Source organism: Nelumbo nucifera, chromosome 6, assembly GCF_055504915.1.
Source record: "Nelumbo nucifera cultivar China Antique chromosome 6, China Antique-T2T, whole genome shotgun sequence".
NCBI classification, from domain to species: Eukaryota; Viridiplantae; Streptophyta; class Magnoliopsida; order Proteales; family Nelumbonaceae; genus Nelumbo; species Nelumbo nucifera.
In genome coordinates, this window is record NC_142654.1 from 20,461,848 (window position 1) to 20,482,905 (window position 21,058).

The window sequence follows — 21,058 nt, forward strand, 5'->3', positions numbered from 1 at the left end:
TTTTGATTATAAACTGAGATTAATGAGATGGATTCAATGGGTTCAGATAAGTGACAGAAGAATTTTAAACAATGGATTCAATCTTACCAAAACCTCTAGTTAATTGAAGTGATTGTAAGCAGTGGGTTTCAGGTAACTGTCGGATTTATATATTGAGGAGCAAAAATTTTGATAATACTGACATTAATGAGATGGATTCAATGGGTTTCAGATAAGTGACAGAAGAAACCTTAAACTATGGACTCTATCTTACCAAAACCTGATCATTATTAATTCCAGTGATTGTAAACCATGGCAGCTATGCTAGTAATCCTTCTAGAACTTGATAAGCAGCATAGTTTAATGTATTTGCGATCTTTGTGAAATTTCCTTTGACTGTTAGCTGCTTTATTAAATTTATTAACTTCTAAAAGACTATTCCTTTGGCACATTCAGTTTAAGTTTAGCTGTTGATAATACAGGGTTATCTAGTAGTTGAATTCTAGCAGACACTAATGAGAAGGAGCAGCATATATCAAATGGGCTAATCAAGGTTAGGAACTCCACAGTTTATTGAACATTTCTTTGATCCCATGATTTTGGCAAAAGATAAATCTTTGGTTATTTAGATGTTCAAAGCTTAGAATTTCTTTATGAACACCCATTCTTTCCCTCTTTTTTCTCTTTCTTGATGGGCCTGTTTGAATGTGCTTGTGTGTTCGGTTCTCTCGTCAAAGAAATCAAAACATGTTAGCAAGAAAATGAAGAGGAAAAAAGAAAAAGATTGACTTGGGGACTCCAGATTCTGGCATCCAAATGCAGCATGGTAGGCCTAGTACATGACAAATCCATTAATCAAATTGAAATCTGTAACTACAAAAACAGATTAGCAGATAAGTTAGATAATTTCTTATTGGAACCTTAGTTGGTAAGATGATCTCATTTGAATTGAATGATCCAACTAATAAAAACCCCAAATTCCATTTTATAGATTTATTTATTTTTTTCTGTTACACCATTTTTTTTGGCACTTTTACAATCATTTATTTAGTCCACTGGAGCTTCTTGATGTACACAACATGGTGATCCTTTTTACTGCATCCTATAAAACTATAAAAGCTGAGGGAAGGGTGAGGTTGCTTTGACATGGTTAACTCTGACTGGTAGATTAATTAAAATATGGACACGTTGCCCAGCCCAGGGATCAAGTAGCTTTGATTAAGCAATTAAGCAGGATGGACAAATGTAAGATCAAAGATACAAACTTGCCAAAAAGAAAAAACTTGATTCTTGTTCCTCCACCAAGATTTTCTAAAAAAATATATATTAGAGTATCCCACCCGTCTCTTCACCTGAATCATTCTTTCCTGAACAAAACAAGGAACAAGAAAGAAAAGAAGTAATAAAGAAGCATTTGCAGATTCTGAGTTGACATCACTCTCAAACATGGGTAGCTGGGTCACAGTGGTGACTAGTGACCCCTGCAAATCAAGTGACAAACGAGTGATTCCTTTTTTGATTCGGATCAGATCCAATTCAAATCCGAATATGGTCCGATAAGATTTTGATCGAATACCTTTTTTGATTGGATCAAATTGAACAAAAAAATTGATGCTAAATGGATCGAGTTCAAATATACTCCAATACAATCCACCATGACCTGATCCGTTCTGTTAATTATATATATATTATATCATCAACTTTTTTATTACAATCGAATTGGATATCTGATAAAATATTCGAATTCAGATTTCTTATCAGGTTTGATCAGATATATCCTTTACCGATTTTAATCCAATCCGATCCATTTGCAGCTCTGGAGGACTAGCCCATCCTACAATGAATCAGAAATCTTACAATTGAGCATGCATTTGATTCTTATGACTTAGTGTGCTTACATACACTTCCATGGCCAAACTTGCCGTGCTGAGTAACAAACCAGCTAACTGATTGGACGTGTTACAGGCTTATGGCAAAATTCCAATTTTCCCTTGGTCTCCATTTGGAAGGAGTACAAATATAAATGTGCAAAGCGAAAAATCTTGTATTTTGTATGCATTTGTACTGTATTATTTTGTATGTACTTGTACTGTATGTATTTTTATTTATATTCCTTCCAAACTGAGCCTTGGCAATTAATGTTGAGTAAAAAACCACGGCATAACAACAACAAACAAGCTCGTTGTCATTACAACCACACCTGTAACCACCAACTACTGCATTTAGGGCTGTAATCTTTAGGATTGAAAAATATGAACCTGATGATGCGTAATCCGGTCGGTCTTAACTGTCAATGACCTTGTCTTTGAATCGAGTAGCGGGGACCTGAAACGGAGGAGATGAAGAAGCTCTGGGGAGAACCCGGTATAAAGGCTCCGAAGCTTAAGTTAGAATCTTTCAAAGGCAAGAGAAACCAGATAGCGCAAGGTTTGCATACCTCCTCTTTGGGGGTGGAGCGCCTTTTATAACCACCTCGCGCACTCACTCCTAGACTCCTATCAAGTCGGGAATGAGTATTTCCGTGCTTCTGCCAGTCCGGGTGTCATCGCCCCTGCTGGGGCAGAACCGTCGCTGCTCCTTTTGTCGAAGCCGTCTCTGTAACTGGAGGCAGTGGTGACAGGTGACGGTGGTGGGTGGCCGTTGGAAATGTGGCCGTCAAGCGTCAGATCCCAAGTCAGTCAGGTGCGCCGCCCCTGGATACGGACTCCTTCGGTGTTAGGTACGGCGTGGTTCGTCCAGTTCAATGCTCCGGAAGCGAAGTAACTGGAGTGGTGCGTAAGGCAAAGTCTCGAGTTTGGAGAAGGGGAGGCCCCGAATTGTCATAAGACGGGCCCGTTCGGGTCTCTGCTTTGTGTGGCGGGGTCAAAAGGGAGAGTTCGAGGCTCCTCGCAGGGAGTCCGATCACTAAGTAGGGAGCTCGGGCCTCTTGCCAGGGGGTTCGAGCTCTAAGTAGGGAGCTTGGGCCACTTGGTAGGGAGTTCGAGCTCTAAGTAGGGAGCTCAGGCTTCTTGCTAGGGAGTCTGAGCTCTAAGTAGGGAGCATGGGCCTCTTGCTAGGGAGTTCGAGCTCTAAGTAGGGAGCTTGGGCCTGCTGGTCCCTTCCCTTTGGCGTTTGTACCCTCGGTATGCTGTCTTGAGTTCCGAGTTGCTTGCCTTTTTTGCCACGTGCCGTGATTTGCGAGGTCGAGCCAAATCTTCCTTCATCAATCGATTCAGGTTGGGTTAAAGTCAAGGCTTGGAAAACCAATTCAACCTTATAAATAAATATTATATAATTTTATATATAGATATATGCGTGTATACATGCATGCAATTATGCATTCATAATTACATGACTTTATATAGACTAGCACATACAAGAGCACGTGTATATAGGTGCCTAATTAAATATTAATCATATATAATATTGTAGGGATGAGATATCCATCATATGGATGGACATGTATATAGGTGTATAATTAAATATTAATCATATATAATATTGTAGGGACGAGATATCCATCATATGGATGAGCAAACCCTACAGGAAAGTCGGGCGAAATTTCAAAAATTTATCTCTCTCCCATCTGGGAATCGCATTCCATATTTTAAAAAACTACATTTTCAATGATCAATATTGAACTAAAATCGGACTAAATCTGAAACCAAAAGAGAGGAAAATGATACACCAGATATGAAGTAGCAGTAACTCCCAAGGAGAAAACCAAAACCCGCTTCCGCTGAAGATGACACAGTGTGTACTGAAGTAAGAACAGTAGGACGGCTCTTCAGCAAAAATGGAGTAAAGGGCTAGTGAGCATGACATCAGATTGTTTCTTCAACCAAAAAGCTATCAAGAACCTTTCTTGATCAATTCTTCAAGAGGAGATTGAATTGGGTAGGGATGGCAAGAATATGAGAGAATTCTACAAGTTGCTGTGTTATCTAACTGAGGAATTCACCCCTTATTTATAGTCTTCTCAGGATCAACCTCGTAATCTAATTAGGAGAGAGAGTTCCTTAATCCAAATCTGATATTTGGATCTGAACTCTCGAATGGATAAGACTTATCTTATCCTTTAGCTAATCCTAATCAGATTATAAATCCTATCTTGCCTCCTTTTAATTAACTAACTTAAGCCCAGTTCGAATTAGTCTTTAGGCCCATTAAGCTTATGTGCTCAGTTACCCCTTAACCTACTACCCAGTTGGCTCTCTTTGTATGGTGTGGGACCTTTACATCGATCTACACATTAGCCACATGGGTTCAGCCCAACCTTTGTTACAAGGCTTGGCCGAATTCACTATAAGAGATAATAAACCCTTGAGTACATCACCATGGGCTCTTAATTGGCCCAACATTTACACTAAATGGTCATTGCATCCAGCCACCTTATGAAAACCCAAGGACTATGGGCAGATGCAAGATTAGCCCATCAGGTATTACCCTCAATGGTCGTACACTTGACCTCTCAGCCCATAATGATCACACATTGCCCGACAAGAGAAGACATCTCCCTCGGCTGCAAGGAACAGTGTTGCATTCTCTACTCACATGAATCCCAGGAATTAAAACCTTTTGCAAACATTTTGAAACAATAATATATATATGTATGTATATAATATATATATATATATATATATATATTGCAAAATATATCTCAATGTTTGAAATCAACTGCCGGCAGTTTAGGTTTTCATCAGAGAGAGTGCATTCCTCAATCATTCACTTTATTCGACAAAGGGGTTGATCCTGTCACTATGATCATTCACTTAGATGAATTCTCGGACTGTCCCAACATACATAGGTTTTGACCCCCTCTAAGGATCTCACTGATTGGCATATCAAAGACAGTCCAATCCGATACCTAGTGCAGTACCATAATTGAGTCTAGGGGTCAGGTGTAACATTCTAGTTTTATCCATCTATCTCCAAGGTCCAGGGCAATACTGGAATTTGGTCCGGTTCAGGTTTCAAGAGAACCCACACTGCATGTACCTCATGTCTCACCCTGGCCACTGAGACAAGCCACCCCAACCAACTTGTCGGCACATCAGTGTCAGCCTTGGTAGGATAAATCTCCCCAGATCTATTTGACGGCTGTGAAAATTCTAAACTAACACGAGTCTCATAAGTATCTAGTTTAAGAGTATTACATAGAAACACACCAGGACACATGAATCAATTATGCACTTGTATTCATTTACAATAAATGTTATCAAGTACATTAATATGATTGGAGCTAAGGGCATACACTATCTAACAAATATATGATATTTGAATTTAGGCAGGAGTGGCAGAGAGGAGCCATCCTCCCCTTGCCTTCAAAATTCCCATAAAATCTATTTAAGTTCCATTTATATTTTAGCCCCCTTATCCAAGTTTCCTATCTTTTGGCCCCCATATCCATGTTTTTTAGGTTTTGGCTCCCCTCAATAAAAAACCCTAGCTCCGCCCCTAAATTTAGGCTAAGTTTAAGAGTGCTTAAAAATAAGTATTTACTCCAAAGCACTTATTTTGGGTCAAAACCACACCAATATGCACTTATTTGCATTTGTAAAATAAACCCAAAATAAAGGATTATTTAGAGAAACCCACTTATTTGAGAAGCCCAAATTTTGGTTTCACTTTTAAGTGTTTATTCCATAAGTACTTTTTTCCTTTTTGGCTAATTTTGGTTTGCCATGTCAAAAATACCTATACTACCCGTGTTTATACCAAGTGCTTATTTATTTTCTGGCTTATCTTTGTCTGCCATGTCATTTTGAAAATTTCTATGCTATCCTTGTTTAAAATAAATGTTTTTTCACCAATATTTTTAAACACTCCCAAATTTAACATTAATTTAATTGACCTCCGTATGGAACCCAAGAAAAGTATCTGCTTTGTACAGATGTATCAACTATTACAAGTTTGAACATTGAAGGCAAGATTCTCTAGTGTTATGAAAGTATGACACTCTCATAGCACCATAACTTTGTGCGTGTACATAGAATAACGTCTTGTTTGTTTTGGGGTAAATAAGGGTAGGTAAGTTGATCAACGGGAGAGTGGATCGATTTAATTGTGTTCGTTTTTTGTGCTATTGATGGCTCATGTAAATAATTTACTTGAGAGTATCAATTTTCCGAGAAACTAATACCCTTGAGCGACTTGCATTCGTAGTAAGTAATTTGATTGTTTAGGCACGAAGCATACTTACCTAGTGCGGATCATATGTTAATACGAGGAATGCAGTTATTCGAGCAAATTTTACTTATAAAATATTTACTTAGATAAATGCAATTATTCAGGTATTAACGATGCCTAAATGCTAAAATCAGTTACTACTAATATATTTAAGTTCCAACTTGAATCCAATCAGAAAAAGGTCATGTATACGCTAGGATTAGGGTGGAGGGTTAAAGTGTTAAACAACTCGGGTTGAATTAGGAGTTAGAATTGATTTTAACCCATCCAAACCCGGCCCAACTTGCACCCCAACCGCAATCAGCCAAAACTGACACTATGTCGTAGTTATTTGCGCTGAAAGAATATCGTCCTTAGTTAATCATGAAGGCTCTTATATGATTCTTCTCGTTTTCTCAACGAAATTACATTTGATTCATATAGGAATCTAGATCGGAATTAGTTCAGACGGAAATCAGGTGGAATGGAAATAGGATTCGTCCAACCAAACGGTTGGTTGGAATCGGAATGTCCAATTCCAAACATTTATTCTCACCAAGGCAAACGGGCCCTTAGTAAGAATTAGAATAGAGAAAAGAGGTTCAATTCAAATTTATTCTCACGAGCCTCCACAGTTGCTTGTGCTCAGGAAGCCCAAACTTCTTGAAATATGACGACCGAGTCCTCAGTCCTCACTCTCCAAGTGTCCCCAAGCTTCACCACGTTGCAGCAAGAGTTAGCCGCGCCAAGAACACGAAGTTTTCCGTGTCGCAGCTTGGCAGCGCCACCGCCACCACCACGCCACCTCTTTCAAATTTTTATCTCCTTCTTTCATCTGCCTGTATATAATCTCCGCCCTCTCTTTTTCCCTTTTACAACAGACGAGAAAGAAAAGAGGAAGAAGGGTTCAAGGCTTCAAGCTATCATGGCATCGAGTGATCAACCTTCTGGTACTATCGCCTGCGACGCTCCGACGCCGGGGCAGCCGCTGACGATGGGGACGCAGGTGCTGGACGCGTGGGCCAAGATGATGCAAGGGATGAAGCCCATAAAGCACATACAGCAGCACGTTTGCACCTTCGCTATGTACAGCCACGACATGACTCGACAGATCGAGACTCACCACTTCGTCACTCGCCTCAACCAGGACTTCCTCCAGTGCGCCGTTTACAACTCCGATTGCTCCAGCGCTCGCCTCATCGGTAATCGATCCCTTTCTTCTCTTTTCTCCAGTTCTCTTCTCTTCTCTTCTCTTTATATTCTTTTCTTCATCTGGGAAAAATGTCGAGCAGGTGTGGAGTATATCGTATCGGATCGGATTTTCGAGGCTCTGCCACCGGAAGAGCAGCAGCTGTGGCACTCTCACGCTTATGAGGTCGATCGAACTTTTCAGTTTTCAGTTTTCCGTTTTTTGATCTGGTGTATACAAGTTCATGATTCATTGATACTGATTAGCTGTTGGACGGCCCAGATCAAGGCGGGTCTGTGGGTGAATCCCCGGGTCCCAGAGATGATGCAGAAGGTGGAGCTCCAGAACCTGGCCAAAACCTACGGCAAGTTTTGGTGCACGTGGCAAGTTGACAGGGGTAAGTACTAAGTAGTAACTGAGAACAATCAATAAAGTACTGATTACGAGACACGTTGCAAATATCTGGTGGTGGGGTTTTTGATTGGGTGAAACAGGAGACAGGCTTCCATTGGGTGCACCATCGCTGATGATGTCACCGCAGGCGGTGAAGCTGGCGATGGTGAAGCCGGAGCTGGTGCAGAAGAGAGATGAGAAATACAGTGTTTCGAGCGAAGGTCTGAAGAAGTCGAGGGTGGAGATCGAAGAGCCGGAGTGGATAAATCCGAATGCGGATTACTGGAGGAAGGTCCACAAGGGTTTCGCAATCGACATCGAAGAGACGGAGATGAAAAGAATGGCTCCATTTCCATGAAAAGGGAGAAAGGATCAATGAACAGAAAGCTCTGGAAGGAAACTCTGTTTTCTCCTGGTTGTTGTGTTGTTATTGTCTTTATCGTTCACCAGCTTTCATTTTAATAAAACTTTCCCAAGGATTAGATTTGCTGAGGATTTCCCTGCGTTTGCATGAGGATTTCTCTCTGCGTACTGCGTGGGTTAAATTTGGGGTGTCAATGGACCGGTCTTGTAGATTTGTTGGACCAGTCTAGACATTTGGATTAGATTTGGACCTGGTCCCTCCATGGATATCAGGACGGTTTGGGTTCGTCCTATCTGTAATATATCTGTAATGGACTCATATTAGAACCCCAGTTGACACCCCAAGGTAAGGTTAAATGAGTTTATTCTCTTTAATGTCAAACCCTAATTAATGCTCTTTCTCAAAGCTCTATGGCCTCTATCGAAAGAGCTTCTTCCACAAGGGAAAATCTCGAATCCCCATTATCAAAGAGATTTGTATTGAAATACATCAAAAAGCTACAAATACCTATATCACCCACCCAGAAATACCCAGAATTCGGGTTGGCAGATTTCTAATTCATATGCCAATTTCCAATTCATACAGGAAGGGGGTGTTTGGTACAGGCATCATTCTGGGCCGATCAATATAGAAATATGTATTTCTATTCTGGGCCGATCAATACAGAAATATATGTATTGATACATCGATGTTTTAAATAGAAATAGCGATCTGTATTGTCAATACGAATTTCACAATTTGTATTGATCAACACGCAGGACGCAGGACGCAGCACTATTGTAACAAACACCCCCGAATTTTCCCCCCCACATACACACCTTTGCCGAATCTAGAATGCTTGTGCAGTTGCACTAAGTGGGTGTTTGGTACAGCAGAGAAATGTGTTTCCAAAAATGGATCAATTTAATTCAAAAAAAATGTTTTCAGAACATTTTAAATAGAAAAATCTCTCATAAATTTCTATTCATCAACAACCCAGATGGCTACATGCCACTGTATCAAACACCTAGATATTCAGGGTTCATAACTTTCCATGCATCATATCGATCCGTAAGACTTGATTTGATTTTCTACTGCACAGAGCATATGGATATTATGTTGTTTGATTAAAAATTTTGTTTCTGGACAAGATTTGATCAACTGATTTCATGGAATCAGGATGAGAACATTCAAGTAAATTTTCTAATTTCTTCAAAGTTTTATGTTTTAAATTTGTTTTAATTTTCTGAAATCAAAGATCAAATATATGGTACAAGGAGGTTGACAGGACCCATGAAAGGAACTTCTTTCTTTCTTTGTTTCTTAAGAAACCCATGAAATGAATTGGGAACTTCAAACTTGAGTTGACAGATAACACAAAATCCGGGAGGTTGCTGTTTCCATAGCTTCAAACCTACCTTGCAATGCGAAAAGCCCAAGCCAATTTCACCAAACATAACTTTTAAGCTGTCTATGGATCCCATCTCATAAAGCCAGAAGCCGCTGTGTGGAATCACTCCCAAACAGGCAAAAAAAAAAAAAAAATCCACATTTGCAATTGATATTAATGAAAATCTTGCGAAAAGAGGGGGTGGTGAGGGGTGATGGTTGGGTGGCAATTTTCAATCCAACCCACACATTTATTAGTGGGTTGGAAGTCAAATTCCAAGTGGTTAGTGGATTGGTTAACCCAAAGAGTGATCATTAATTTAATAGATCATGATTAACCACTGGATATCCATTAGCAAGCTAGAGTAATGTTGTTAGTGTATAATGTACATTAGCAACTGCTAGCTAGCTAGTGTTCAACAAAGATAACGTATGCAGAATACAATTCGGAGGTTCCTACAACCTGCAGGTTTGTTTTGATTTTTGAGGCAGATCTAGAATCTACCTTGGAGAGAGTATGAACAGTCGAATTTAGACCTCTTTGATGAAAATATTACTGTAGATAAAACAAAGGAAGTTCCAACCATCCATGAGGAGTGTATTGATGAAAGTTAAGGATGGTCTCTGTGTTACTTACTACCTCTGCATTGCCACATCCATGAGATGATGAGAAGCGCTGCCATCAAAATTCATTGAGGTATGGCCCATTGCATTAGGCAAGGTTCAAAGTATGGATACGTACGTATTGGTCTGTATTATGTCAATGACTTATCTATATTTATCGGCCCATATCAGCCAGTATCGGTCAATACGTATTGTGCTGATGGCTTACCGCTTTCGAAAAATAATAAAACTTAAAAAAAGTACAGGCCGATATGCCCTTATTGATATTTAGAACCTTGGCATTAGGAGGTAAAGTTAAAGTAAATACTTTATATTGGACTGGGCCCATCTATAATGGATTTATATTGGACTGACTTATCAATATCTAGTCTATTAACAGGAGAGAAGAGTATGGTGTCAATGGACCAAGTTTAGGTTGGATTTGATCTAAATTAAAACTAATTTGAACAGATTGGACAGTCCAATAAGACGTATTGAATTGGACTGGACCTGTCTAGACTTAATGGTCTAAAGCATTTATCAGATTGGATGACCCAATCCATCTATAATTGACCCATATTGGACCAAGTCAGGTTGGACCAATATCCAGTCCATTGACAGCCCTACAGGTAAGCATAGGCTCTACAGATAGTAACAACATAGTCAAAAGCTTTGTTCTCAAAAATTAGGTCATTCCTAGACTTCCAGGTGTGCCATACGACACATGCAATTTTAGCAAAACATGAGTGATTACCAATGCTTAGAGCTGCTCATTTTTAGCCAATTGATAATCTAGTCCTTCAAGCTTATAAGTGAATCAGAGATTTTAGAGAGAACTTCGAGTCCAGTGCATGAGGCTCTCACCAATGCAAGGTCTGGGGTTCGAGTGAAGTACACATCTTTACCCCTACACATATGGAGAGGCTATTTTCAAGATTTAAACTTTGATCACCCAGGTTACAATGGAGTAATTGAACTGTTGTACTTGCTCCTCACAAACACACCTCACATTGACCTTACAGCACATTCCACTATGTATTGGGAACATCTTCCTATGAATAACAAGATACAAGTTCATATTCTGAAACACCTACAAATTAAAATTTATATTCTGGGTGGGATGGATTTAACATTCCATACATTTCCAAAATCCACATTCTACTCCATTACAGGGGGCCCATGCATGGGAACTAGCTTATGGTAGGCTGATTTTGAGAACATCCCATTGGGTTTCAGTACCAAGCATAATTTGTCAGCAACTAGCGGCAGATGTCGTTGAGTGGGAATATGGTTGATTGATTATGTCAACCATAGCATCACCAAAATACCGGAATAGGAGAGGAGAATTCCATTGCAAACGTGCAGTGCCATTTTGGTAGCGCTTTCAATGGGTTGGGTCTAGGTAAAATCAATATTAAACCGATTATTAATTAAGACAAAATCATAAATCTAAAACCATCCTACTTAATAGTTGGGTGTATTGGGTCCACCTGATTATACTGAAAACTATATTTATTTATTTAAATAATAACAACTTAAAATTTAAATTTTGAAAACATAACCTCAATAAAAATGATAGAAAATACTAAGGCCATATTCAAGAGTGTTTGTGTCAAAAATAAGTGCTTATTTGCATTTAGCACCGAGCACTTGAAAAAATGAACACTTATTTCATACTGGGCATTTGGTGGTCTTTTCTCCAATAAACACTTAAATGAGCACTTGTGACTCTTGTGTCTTTCATTTTCTTTCAAATTTCAAAATATCGAATTCAAAGTGAATGAAAAAAAGTATTTTTATAAAAGTTCTTTCGTGAAAGTGCTTTCATAAAAATGCTTTCGTAAAAGTAGTTTTTATAAAATTACTTTTATAAAAGTGCTTTGTAAATTGCTTTCATAAAAGGGTATAATTGGTATTCTAAAAATTTATAGGAGACAATTCTGAAAGAAAATTTTGAATAAGTGCTTATTGTATGAGCACTTAAAAAATACTAGAAATTTGGGCTTAAAAAATAAGCACGTGTTTCGGGCTTATTTATTGTCTAACAAATTTACTATTTCAAACATAAAACATGATAAACATTATAAGAAAATTGAGAAAATATTATATATATTTAATAAAGTAATTGGTTCCAAGTCTGAATTAGCTTGGAATAGACAAGAAATGGACCCAATTATTAATCGAGACAAATCATGGAACCAGAACCATTATAGTCGGTTTGGTCGATTCGGGTCCACCCAAGCCATGACAGCTCTAGATTTTCATTCAAGATCTACTCTTGACACTCTGGTTTGGACCTAGCACCAATGGAATCCAAGGGTCTTTGAAGGGGCTTGAATTGAATCACCATCTTCTAAGAGACAAGGGGTTCCTCCCTTCAGCAATTCTATGCTTTCAAGAATTGCCCTCCAACATTTAGAAGAGACGTAACATAACTATTTGCAGAGAGTTGAGACCAAAGAGAAGTAACATTCATAGCAGCCTCCAACTTATTTTGGCCAGGAAAGCTTTATTAACAAAATGGAAGTTTTTAATGCTAGGCTTTGAGTACCTTGGGTTTTTGAAATTCCAACCATGCTCGTAGAAAGATTTGGGAGCCAAAGTTATCAACTCCGCACCAGAAACTCCAAATAAGTGAATGGACCTCTTGGCAAGATAGATGAAAGGATATAACCATGGTTCACATGTAATAAGTAGGGATCGAAGAAAGAGTGGCTTTGATTATCATGATTCACCCAACGGGTGATAGACATTATCTTTCCATCTCTAGTTTATATTTTGACCTTTAGGCTCAGTTTGGAGGGAGTATAAATACAAATATATACAGTGCAAATATATTCAAAATACAAGGTTTTATACTCTACAAATTTGCATTTATTATACTCCTTTCAAACTGAGCCTTATGTTATCAAATTTGGCAATGAGGGTAAATCGGAAACATTGGAACTGTACAAAAAGATGTCAAAGGCCTTGGGGTGTGATTCTTGTTAAGTTAGGTGAGATGAAAGCAAATAGCAAGAGTAATAGAGTGTGTAAGAGAGATACCTACTATTTCCTACCTTATTTATAATTGATACGCCATTAAAGGGCTTTGAAACAGGTCCTCACATCAGCTCGCAATGACTAATGGCTCCATTTAGAATAGGGACCATATGGCTGAGCATTACTTTGATATTTAATGACCCAATAGGCCCAGATTGGAATGGTCAGAGGGAGGTTGTCATAAAGCCTAAGGGTGACATCTCGCAATTGCCCTCTAAGGCCTGTGAAAGGACGAGGCCACCCTCCAATGTTGCCACATGTCACAAGGCAATTGGGTCAAAGTGTTTGGCTATATCAGACCGTATTGCCAATAAAGGAGCAAACGCTAGATGATCTTCTAGAGGAGAACAAAGGATTTCCCCTTCATTGTGTGCAACAACTCCAGGAAATCGAGTAGTTATCTACTATTTGTCCAGCAATGAAAAGCGGTTTGATTTTGTGAGATGATCTTGTGCATTAGTGGCCGCAACTGATTTTCTGATGAATTTGTAGTTGACTTACAAAAGCCAATGGGACGCAATAAGTCAGTAGGCAACTCTAGAGGTGTGTTCTTTAGTATCAGAGCTAGGAATCTATGGTTCAAAGAGTGGTGAAACTGTTTCTCTTGAATCACCTCCCACCCAGATTGAAAGAAAATTGTTGGGAGTCCATTAGGCCTCTTGAATCTCCTCAAGTTATCTTTTAAGTCTTAAGAGTTGGCTAGACAATAGCAAAGAGAAAAGTGAAGAAAATGATCACCCTTTAGTCTTTGGGTTGAGATCTCTCTTCTGTATTTTAAGTATAGTAGTATATGTACCATGGTTTTCAAAACCGGCCTGGACAGTTGGACTGGAAAACCAGGAATCGGTCAGGTGATGGGTTCCGTTTCCCCCCCAAAACCGGATTTTTTCAAAAAACACGTTGATTTTGGTCAGTAAATTGTTGAACCGGGCAATTAACCGTTCAAACGATTTTGACCATTTTTTATTTTTTTTTGTCAGAACGGGCTGTTCGTTCGATTCGAACGATCGGACCGTTCGACCCGATAACCAGACCCCTGACCAGTTCGGTCTCCAGATCAGTTTTAAAAACCATGATGTTTACAATTGTAGGATAAAAGATATACAATGTCATGGTCATCTCTAACTCCAAAAGAAACCTGAAGTAGTAGGATGAAAACAATATGCATGGGTCGGTTCATGGGCTCTCTGACGCTAATGCTATCAGCACCCCTCGATCGAGCTGAACGGGGTGCAAACCTTTAGTGAATAGGTTCTCAAGTTCTGTACTGGAAATAAATCGAACAACTTCAATATATTTGGTTCTTGCATGAAAAAAACTGGGCAAACGACAGAAATATTATCACACCAAATGACCAGATTAGATAATATAGGAATATTTAATCCCACATAACAAAATGGTTTCATGTCTATACTAGCAGAACAATGGTTAGATGAGCAGACTAGGACTGGTTGTTTTTTAGCAGACCAAGAGATTGAATTAGAGCCGAATAACACACATGCACAACAAAAAAAGGCATTGATGGAGAACTGATCAAGTGGACAACCGGCCCAATCAACATCATAACAAGCAGTGAGGTGAAGTGACCCGGATGAAGGTCAACCCCAAAAGAGATGGCATTAGCGTTAGAGAGCCCATGATGACCCGGATAAAGGTCAGCGTTCTGATACGGTGGGCAGGTGGGAAGATTATGATTTTGCTGATGCCCATGATTCGGCTTACTACCAAGTGTTGATTGATGATGGATCAACAAAGAGGTCCTCTGATAAGGAAATTTCTTCACAAATCAACAAAGTCATGCAGTTCTTCACAAATCTGCATCTGCTGATTACCATTTTAGCAGGATCCAACCCAATAGGAATGCACCGTTGAGCATGTAAATACAGACCATCTGTACTGTATTTATGCGGCAATTTATACTTGCATGCTTGGAGGTGAATTCCTATTGGGGATAGATCTGTTAATAGGTGACCAGCAGATCCATGTAAAGACTGAAAATAACAGATCAAATCAGATATGCCTAGATCGAAATTTGATTAATTAGTATTTAGATTTTTATCAAATATTATCCCCCAATTAGATCACATTCAATAGTGAAAACCATCAATAAATTAAGTTAAAAAAAAAAGTAAAAAATGATTCTAACCCAGTTCTTGTTTTTTTGGTTCATTGGGCTATACAACGGGGTATCCCAACCTCCATATCCATAAACCCCCCAAACCCTAACGGCAGCAGGATTCTATCCAGTCTCTGTTAAAACAAACCAGCAATCCTACCAACTGACCCACCCATCAGTTGGTTAAAAAATGCCCAAAGGTCCAGTTGTCAGGTCCATATCCAGGCTACTCCTTAGCAGGGAGTGATATTGGGTAATGGCTTTTTTTTTCATATATATAATGGAACATTTACAAGATTAAAACCTATAGTTTCAACAAAAAGAAAGGCACCTATGACTCTTTTCAAACGAGATTGTTCATAGAAAAATAATTTTATACTTGAATTTTATGGGAGCAGATTGAAATGGAACCATTCAATCCAAATAGAAACTGATCCAATTTGGATCACCTTTATCAGATCAAATTCGAATTTTGGACAAATGAATACCATTTTTAGCCCCAAACTGTAGGCAAATCAATTGGTCAGTAAAAAAGTTCAGAATAAGAAGTAAATAATGAAAAAAAAAACATTCAATTATTAGAAACCAAATATAACCAGATAACTTGTGGTCAGATACGTATAATAATTACACAAAAAGAACCATAATAACCTAGGAAAGATTTAAAAAAAAAAAAGTACCTACTGATCTAGAAACATAGCCTTGATAAGGTGATCCTAATGCCCTAAAAAGTAAAAACATCAGGAAGAAGTAAAAAATAGATACAAAATTTATACAGCACTTGACTTTCCAAGTACCTCTCCAGCTCTCCTGCAAGAACAGTTCTGCAATTAGTACAGCCTTCTACGTTTCAAGATGGCAGCATTTGGTTGATATTGATACAAGTTTTGAACAGACAAGGAGCATATATCTGGAACAGAAGCTGCACAATCAGATGGTGGATTCCGCAAGTTCTTTGGCCAGTTAAGCCCTGAGGCTGTGGGTGGTGATGGCATCTGTGGCACCATCCATGACATCTCTGGCACCTGACCCAAGCACTCGTCAACATCCAACTCTTCATCTGCCGCTCGTAAAATTGGGGACCAATCAGAATCTTCCTGCCTTCCGCTATCAGCCTAGAAATAATTGTCATAGGACAAAAAAATAAGAACAGAGATGGAAATAGATGAATTACCAGCCAGATGACTAGGTGAAGACTATTATAGGATAAAAGGAATTTCTATCATCCACCTGGAAGACTATTGAACCAGGATACATAATACCATAGAAGTAAATATAAACCTAGGTTATACAAATTTACCAGATCCATAGCTAGAAAACAAAAGAAAGATAAGATGCCACAATAGGACTACAATTTTCCCAAGAAATACATTTCTTAATGTTTTGTCAGCAAATACAAGGGAGGGGTGCTCATAAAAAACTGAGCTGAACCAAATAATCCAGTTAACTGAACCAATTGGTTGGGCTTTTGTTCGGTATTTTTGAAAAATTGAAGGACCAGTTCAGTTTTCTGTTAACCAAACCTAAAATACTACTGAAAGTGCACCACTTTTAAGAAGGAAAGGGTACATGCAGCTCTCATACTCTTTAACGGTCTTTAATACTTGGCTTAGAATAGATCCTTGAAATGAGGCTTCTTGGTGGAGATCCTCAAAAATGACAACAATATGATATGCTAAAGAGTATTGAAAACTACAAATTTCAAAAAACATAGACAGAAGCAGGGCAGCCAACCATGATTGCAGAGGTGAATATCCTTCTATCCAGGGCGGTTCCTTTGGTCATTCACCTCTAAGCTTCTACTCCGAATTAACATAGTGAAGCAGCTAAAGAAATTGGCAAGGTCAAAAGAATCACCAACTTTCTTCAACTATAAAGTATATGTTTAGGAAAGGTAGTCATTTAAAGGAATAATCCCATGTTGAACTGTGTTTTTTATTACCAACCACCAGATAACAACAGCCAAAAGAAACAGTGAAGATAGTATAGGAATTACAGGCAACATAGTTTCAAAAAGAGTGGGATTCTCCTAGTTCAGATTTTTTGGATGATTATTCTCCTACTTTTTGTTTACGTCATGTCCACAAATGAATGCACAATAATAGAATATAGGAGCATGCAATGGCGTTCTACCACAAAAGTCTTATTTATTTCAAATTGTTGGTTTATATGTTTGCATTGCAATAGAAGAAAAAGAGAGATTGTCGGAAGACATTGCCAAAAAAAACAAATCATGTTTGTATGTGTAGGCTAAGGTGCAAAGCACACATTAAAAAATAACGTTTTTTTTTTTTTCATCACATCAATGTGAAAGGAGAAAAGTTCATTTTGGTGGAGTACAAAATACCTTGGAAGATGTGTGGTCCATGAACCCATAATTTTGACTTAGTTCTGTGAACCCAAAAAACTCATCCAAAGGCCATTGTGGGGAACTTCCACTCATAGGTCCCCCAGAAAATGACATTGTACTTGTTGGTAGACTCCCAACTCCACAAACCAGGCTTGACAATGATCCACTATTTTCACCAGCCATTTGTGGTGAGATATGCCTTCTAGGCTCTGGTCTAGATATTGTTCCTATATTTCTAGACACCATTCCAGCACTTGAAGGCTCAAGTCTAGATATTATTCTTTCATTTCTAGGCACCACTCCAGCACTCATAGGCTCAGGTCTACATTCTGTTCCTGGATTTCTAGATACCACCCCAACATCTCTACCAGCAGGGTTCAATTTCTCTTTGGTAGAAGATGCAACTGGTTCTTCAGATTCAAGCCCTACTTTTACTCCTGTCAAGAGGAACCTCTGATGCCCTGACACATAGTTGTTTGCAGTGTGTATGGCAACATCACATTTCCTACAGAGTAAAGCTCGATCTTCTAGACAAAAGAAATAGCCAACAGTTTCCTGCAAAAGTGGATAAATTTTGGGTTAGCTATTTGATAGTAAAAACACAGACAAGTATATAAAAACTTACGAAATGGTGGACATACATCATGAGTCTCAAAAAAAAAAAAAAATGTAGATTGAGATGAGCTAACCAAACCATTACCTAATGTTGGTCATGGCTATCAGACATCAGTGTCAAGGGAGGGGTAGAGTAGACTAGATATGGGCATAATTTTTGGATTTTTTTTGGCACAAAATGGCTGCTCTCAGACTTGAATCTGCAATGACTCCTAGTTAAGCAAAGCATAACTATGGTCAGCTAAGTAATTGTCCTTTAAACATAAAATGGGTGGCAGGTGTTCCAAAGAATCATTAACCAACATCTTGCCCTTGGTCAGATGGACAATGGCCAGGCTTGATTTAGGCCTAGGGAAAGGTTCCTCTTTTTGCCCTTGTCAATTTGGTATCACCTCAGTGAAATGCGGTCAATAGAAAGGTGCTTCTTTTTCCTCTAGAATTTCCTGTAGTAGAGTAAGATTAGCCAGATAAAGCTTCAAATCATTACATATAGTTCTCAGGTTCTCATAAGTGGGTATATGCTAATTCTCCAAGAAACTGGAAATTTTGGCATATCTCCTCATTGACTGATGGTAAACGGCAAGATTATTATCAGTATTGGAATTTGACATTGCAATGGAAAAAAAAATTGGTAAAAACAGAAAGTGTTGTAAAAATTGCACTTGGAAAAGCATATTTTATGCAGAACCAAAGAAAATGGCAGTTTAAAGGGCGGATTCCACTTCCTATTTTTTCATCCATGGGTAAATTCTGCCACCTAATTGGATCCAAAGTCCAAATCCTGATTTTTGGGGGGTTCTCATCCTAGAACGAGGGATTTCAAGGTCCATTTACAGACTTCATTAAAAACACATCCTAAGGATGTAAAGACTTGTTAGAAACTAAATGTAAAGCAAAAATGCTGATTTTACCATCTTCTCAGGTTATATTGAGATATATTCTACATCTTATCTCCTACTGCAATTTCAGTACGAATATCATAATTTACACAAGAAAAAAAAATCACAACAAAATATATCCTATCTTGTGACGATGTCAACTTCCCAGGCTATTAAGGTCATACTAAACTGTTCCACTTCCTCTATACTTCTAAAAGGGCAGCCAAGTGCACAAGGCACCCGCCAATGCAGGGCGCCAGGGCCTGGGGAGGGACAGATGTACACAGCCTTACCCCTGCGCATACAGAGAGGCTGTTTCCAAGATTTGAACCCTGGCCACCCAGGTCACAATGGAGCAACCAACCATTGTTCCAGGGATCACCCTCTGCTTCCTCTATAACTTCTGCTATCTAATAATCAAGTGTGAAGATCACATAGGGTTTCCAATTTATCAGAGATCCCCAACTACCTTCTGAAATTCAACCTAGCAAAGTACAACATGTGTTATATAGATTCTCAGTTTAGTAGCAGCCACTAGTAACCTTGAAGAAATGAAAAATACACAGGTTATAAAACACTGGAAAAATGCTGGAAAGTCCCCTTCAATTCTTTTGGTGAACATCCTTTTCTGACTGGTAAAGAAAAAGAGAATAAGCTATTTAGTAAAGTGTGAAGTGTGTCCATATGTGTGGGGTGGGGGTGGGGGGACTTCTACCCCCCGTCATTGGATCAAATCTCATCTCCAATTCTTCACCTTGTGAAAATTTGATATTGCAAGAGCTCCTGTCCTCTTGTTTAGAGGTTTATTAGCATTTGAATTTATTTTATCAAGCATAAAAAATATCATATTTAATATTAAAAAACAATAAGTACTCAAATCTAAGTAGTTATTCCACAACTCACTAATACAAAACTCACAATAAAACCTGAAAATCCTAACGAAACCAAAGAAAAAAGAGAAACCTAAACAGAAATCATAATAACAACATCCAAATAGATTATTTTGAGCAAATCCCCTCCCAACATAAAGTCTGAAACTGAGAGTTAAACAAAACCAAAATTACATCTCATCCAATAAACCTCACCATAGCAAGTCTCCTTTTTTTTTGGAAAAGAAAAAACGGAGAGATCACCAAATCAATCTGCTACAAGAACGCTTCAGATGTAATCATACAAATCAAAATTAAAGAAGAAAGAAAAAAAAAAACAGAATTAAAATCAATTCAAGCACCCAGAAAACACTGAGAACCAACCATAGAAAAAAGGTTCCAATCAAAACCCATTTCACAAACCAATAAACTGATGCCTTAGACCACCCATCTCACCTGGCATATATCGCATTTCGGCATTTGCGACGACGAATTCGACAGAGGAACCCTCTGATGCTTGCTAGCAAGCTTGTTCGCCGCATGAACCTTCTCGTCACACGCCCAACACAAAGCAGCGTCGTCTGCGCAGCAGAGCACACTGGCCTCCGCCGCCTCACAAGCATTACACTGGATCTTCATCCTTCCTCTCCTCCCCAACAAACCCAAGTCAATTCGAAAGCCGATTGTTCTTCCTCCGGTCAGAAGACTTTTAGATTAGAACCCAACAACCCCTCTCAAATCCCTCACCGCTGCTCCAGCAATCAGTACTACACCTTCTCCTCTAACCTTCTGTGCAAGAAGCAGGAGCTCGAGCTCGTGCTCGTCCCATGAGGCGTTCCCAACTCCGCAGAAACGTGACAGCCTTCTTTATTTGTAAGCGTTGGCAGTTCGCAGTTCGTACAGCACGGGAACCACTTCGGCACTTCTGTCGCCGCTGGTACGACGGTCCAAACAACACCTAAAACAAACCACGACAGCCGAAGTCGCGAGTCGCCCTCACTCGCGCTAAACGACGCCATCTTCCGGTGGGCCCCACCAAGCTCCCCTCCTACAACCGCGCGTGGCGCGTGCCAGTCAATTAAAGTACTCTCTCTCCGGAAGGAAGCGGTTTTATTGTTTTTCGGGAATATTTTAATGGACGATAT

General features: G+C 39.0%; 2 protein-coding genes across 3 annotated transcripts; one reads left to right on the forward strand and one right to left on the reverse strand.

The window, feature by feature from the left end:
* The first annotated feature begins 6,781 nt into the window (after positions 1-6,781).
* On the forward strand, positions 6,782-8,203 carry LOC104608419 (oil body-associated protein 2B-like). The gene is made up of 4 exons (XM_010274409.3): positions 6,782-7,328; positions 7,419-7,501; positions 7,598-7,712; positions 7,810-8,203. The coding sequence occupies exons 1-4, from the start codon at positions 6,797-6,799 to the stop codon at positions 8,064-8,066; spliced, it is 987 nt and encodes a 328-aa protein (XP_010272711.1). The 5' UTR covers positions 6,782-6,796; the 3' UTR covers positions 8,067-8,203.
* Positions 8,204-15,754: 7,551 nt separating this feature from the next.
* LZF1 (light-regulated zinc finger protein 1) lies at positions 15,755-20,841 on the reverse strand. 2 transcript variants are annotated; one of them, XM_088889318.1, is made up of 4 exons: positions 20,370-20,841; positions 17,549-18,106; positions 16,099-16,316; positions 15,755-16,011 (listed from the first exon to the last, which is right to left on the reverse strand). In XM_088889318.1, exons 1-4 carry the CDS (start codon positions 20,550-20,552, stop codon positions 15,972-15,974), a joined length of 999 nt encoding a protein of 332 aa, XP_088745444.1. In that variant the 5' UTR covers positions 20,553-20,841; the 3' UTR covers positions 15,755-15,971. The 2 variants fall into 2 exon arrangements, with proteins under 2 accessions (XP_088745444.1, XP_010272710.1); XM_010274408.3 differs by having other exon boundaries at positions 15,755-16,316.
* Positions 20,842-21,058: the final 217 nt, after the last annotated feature.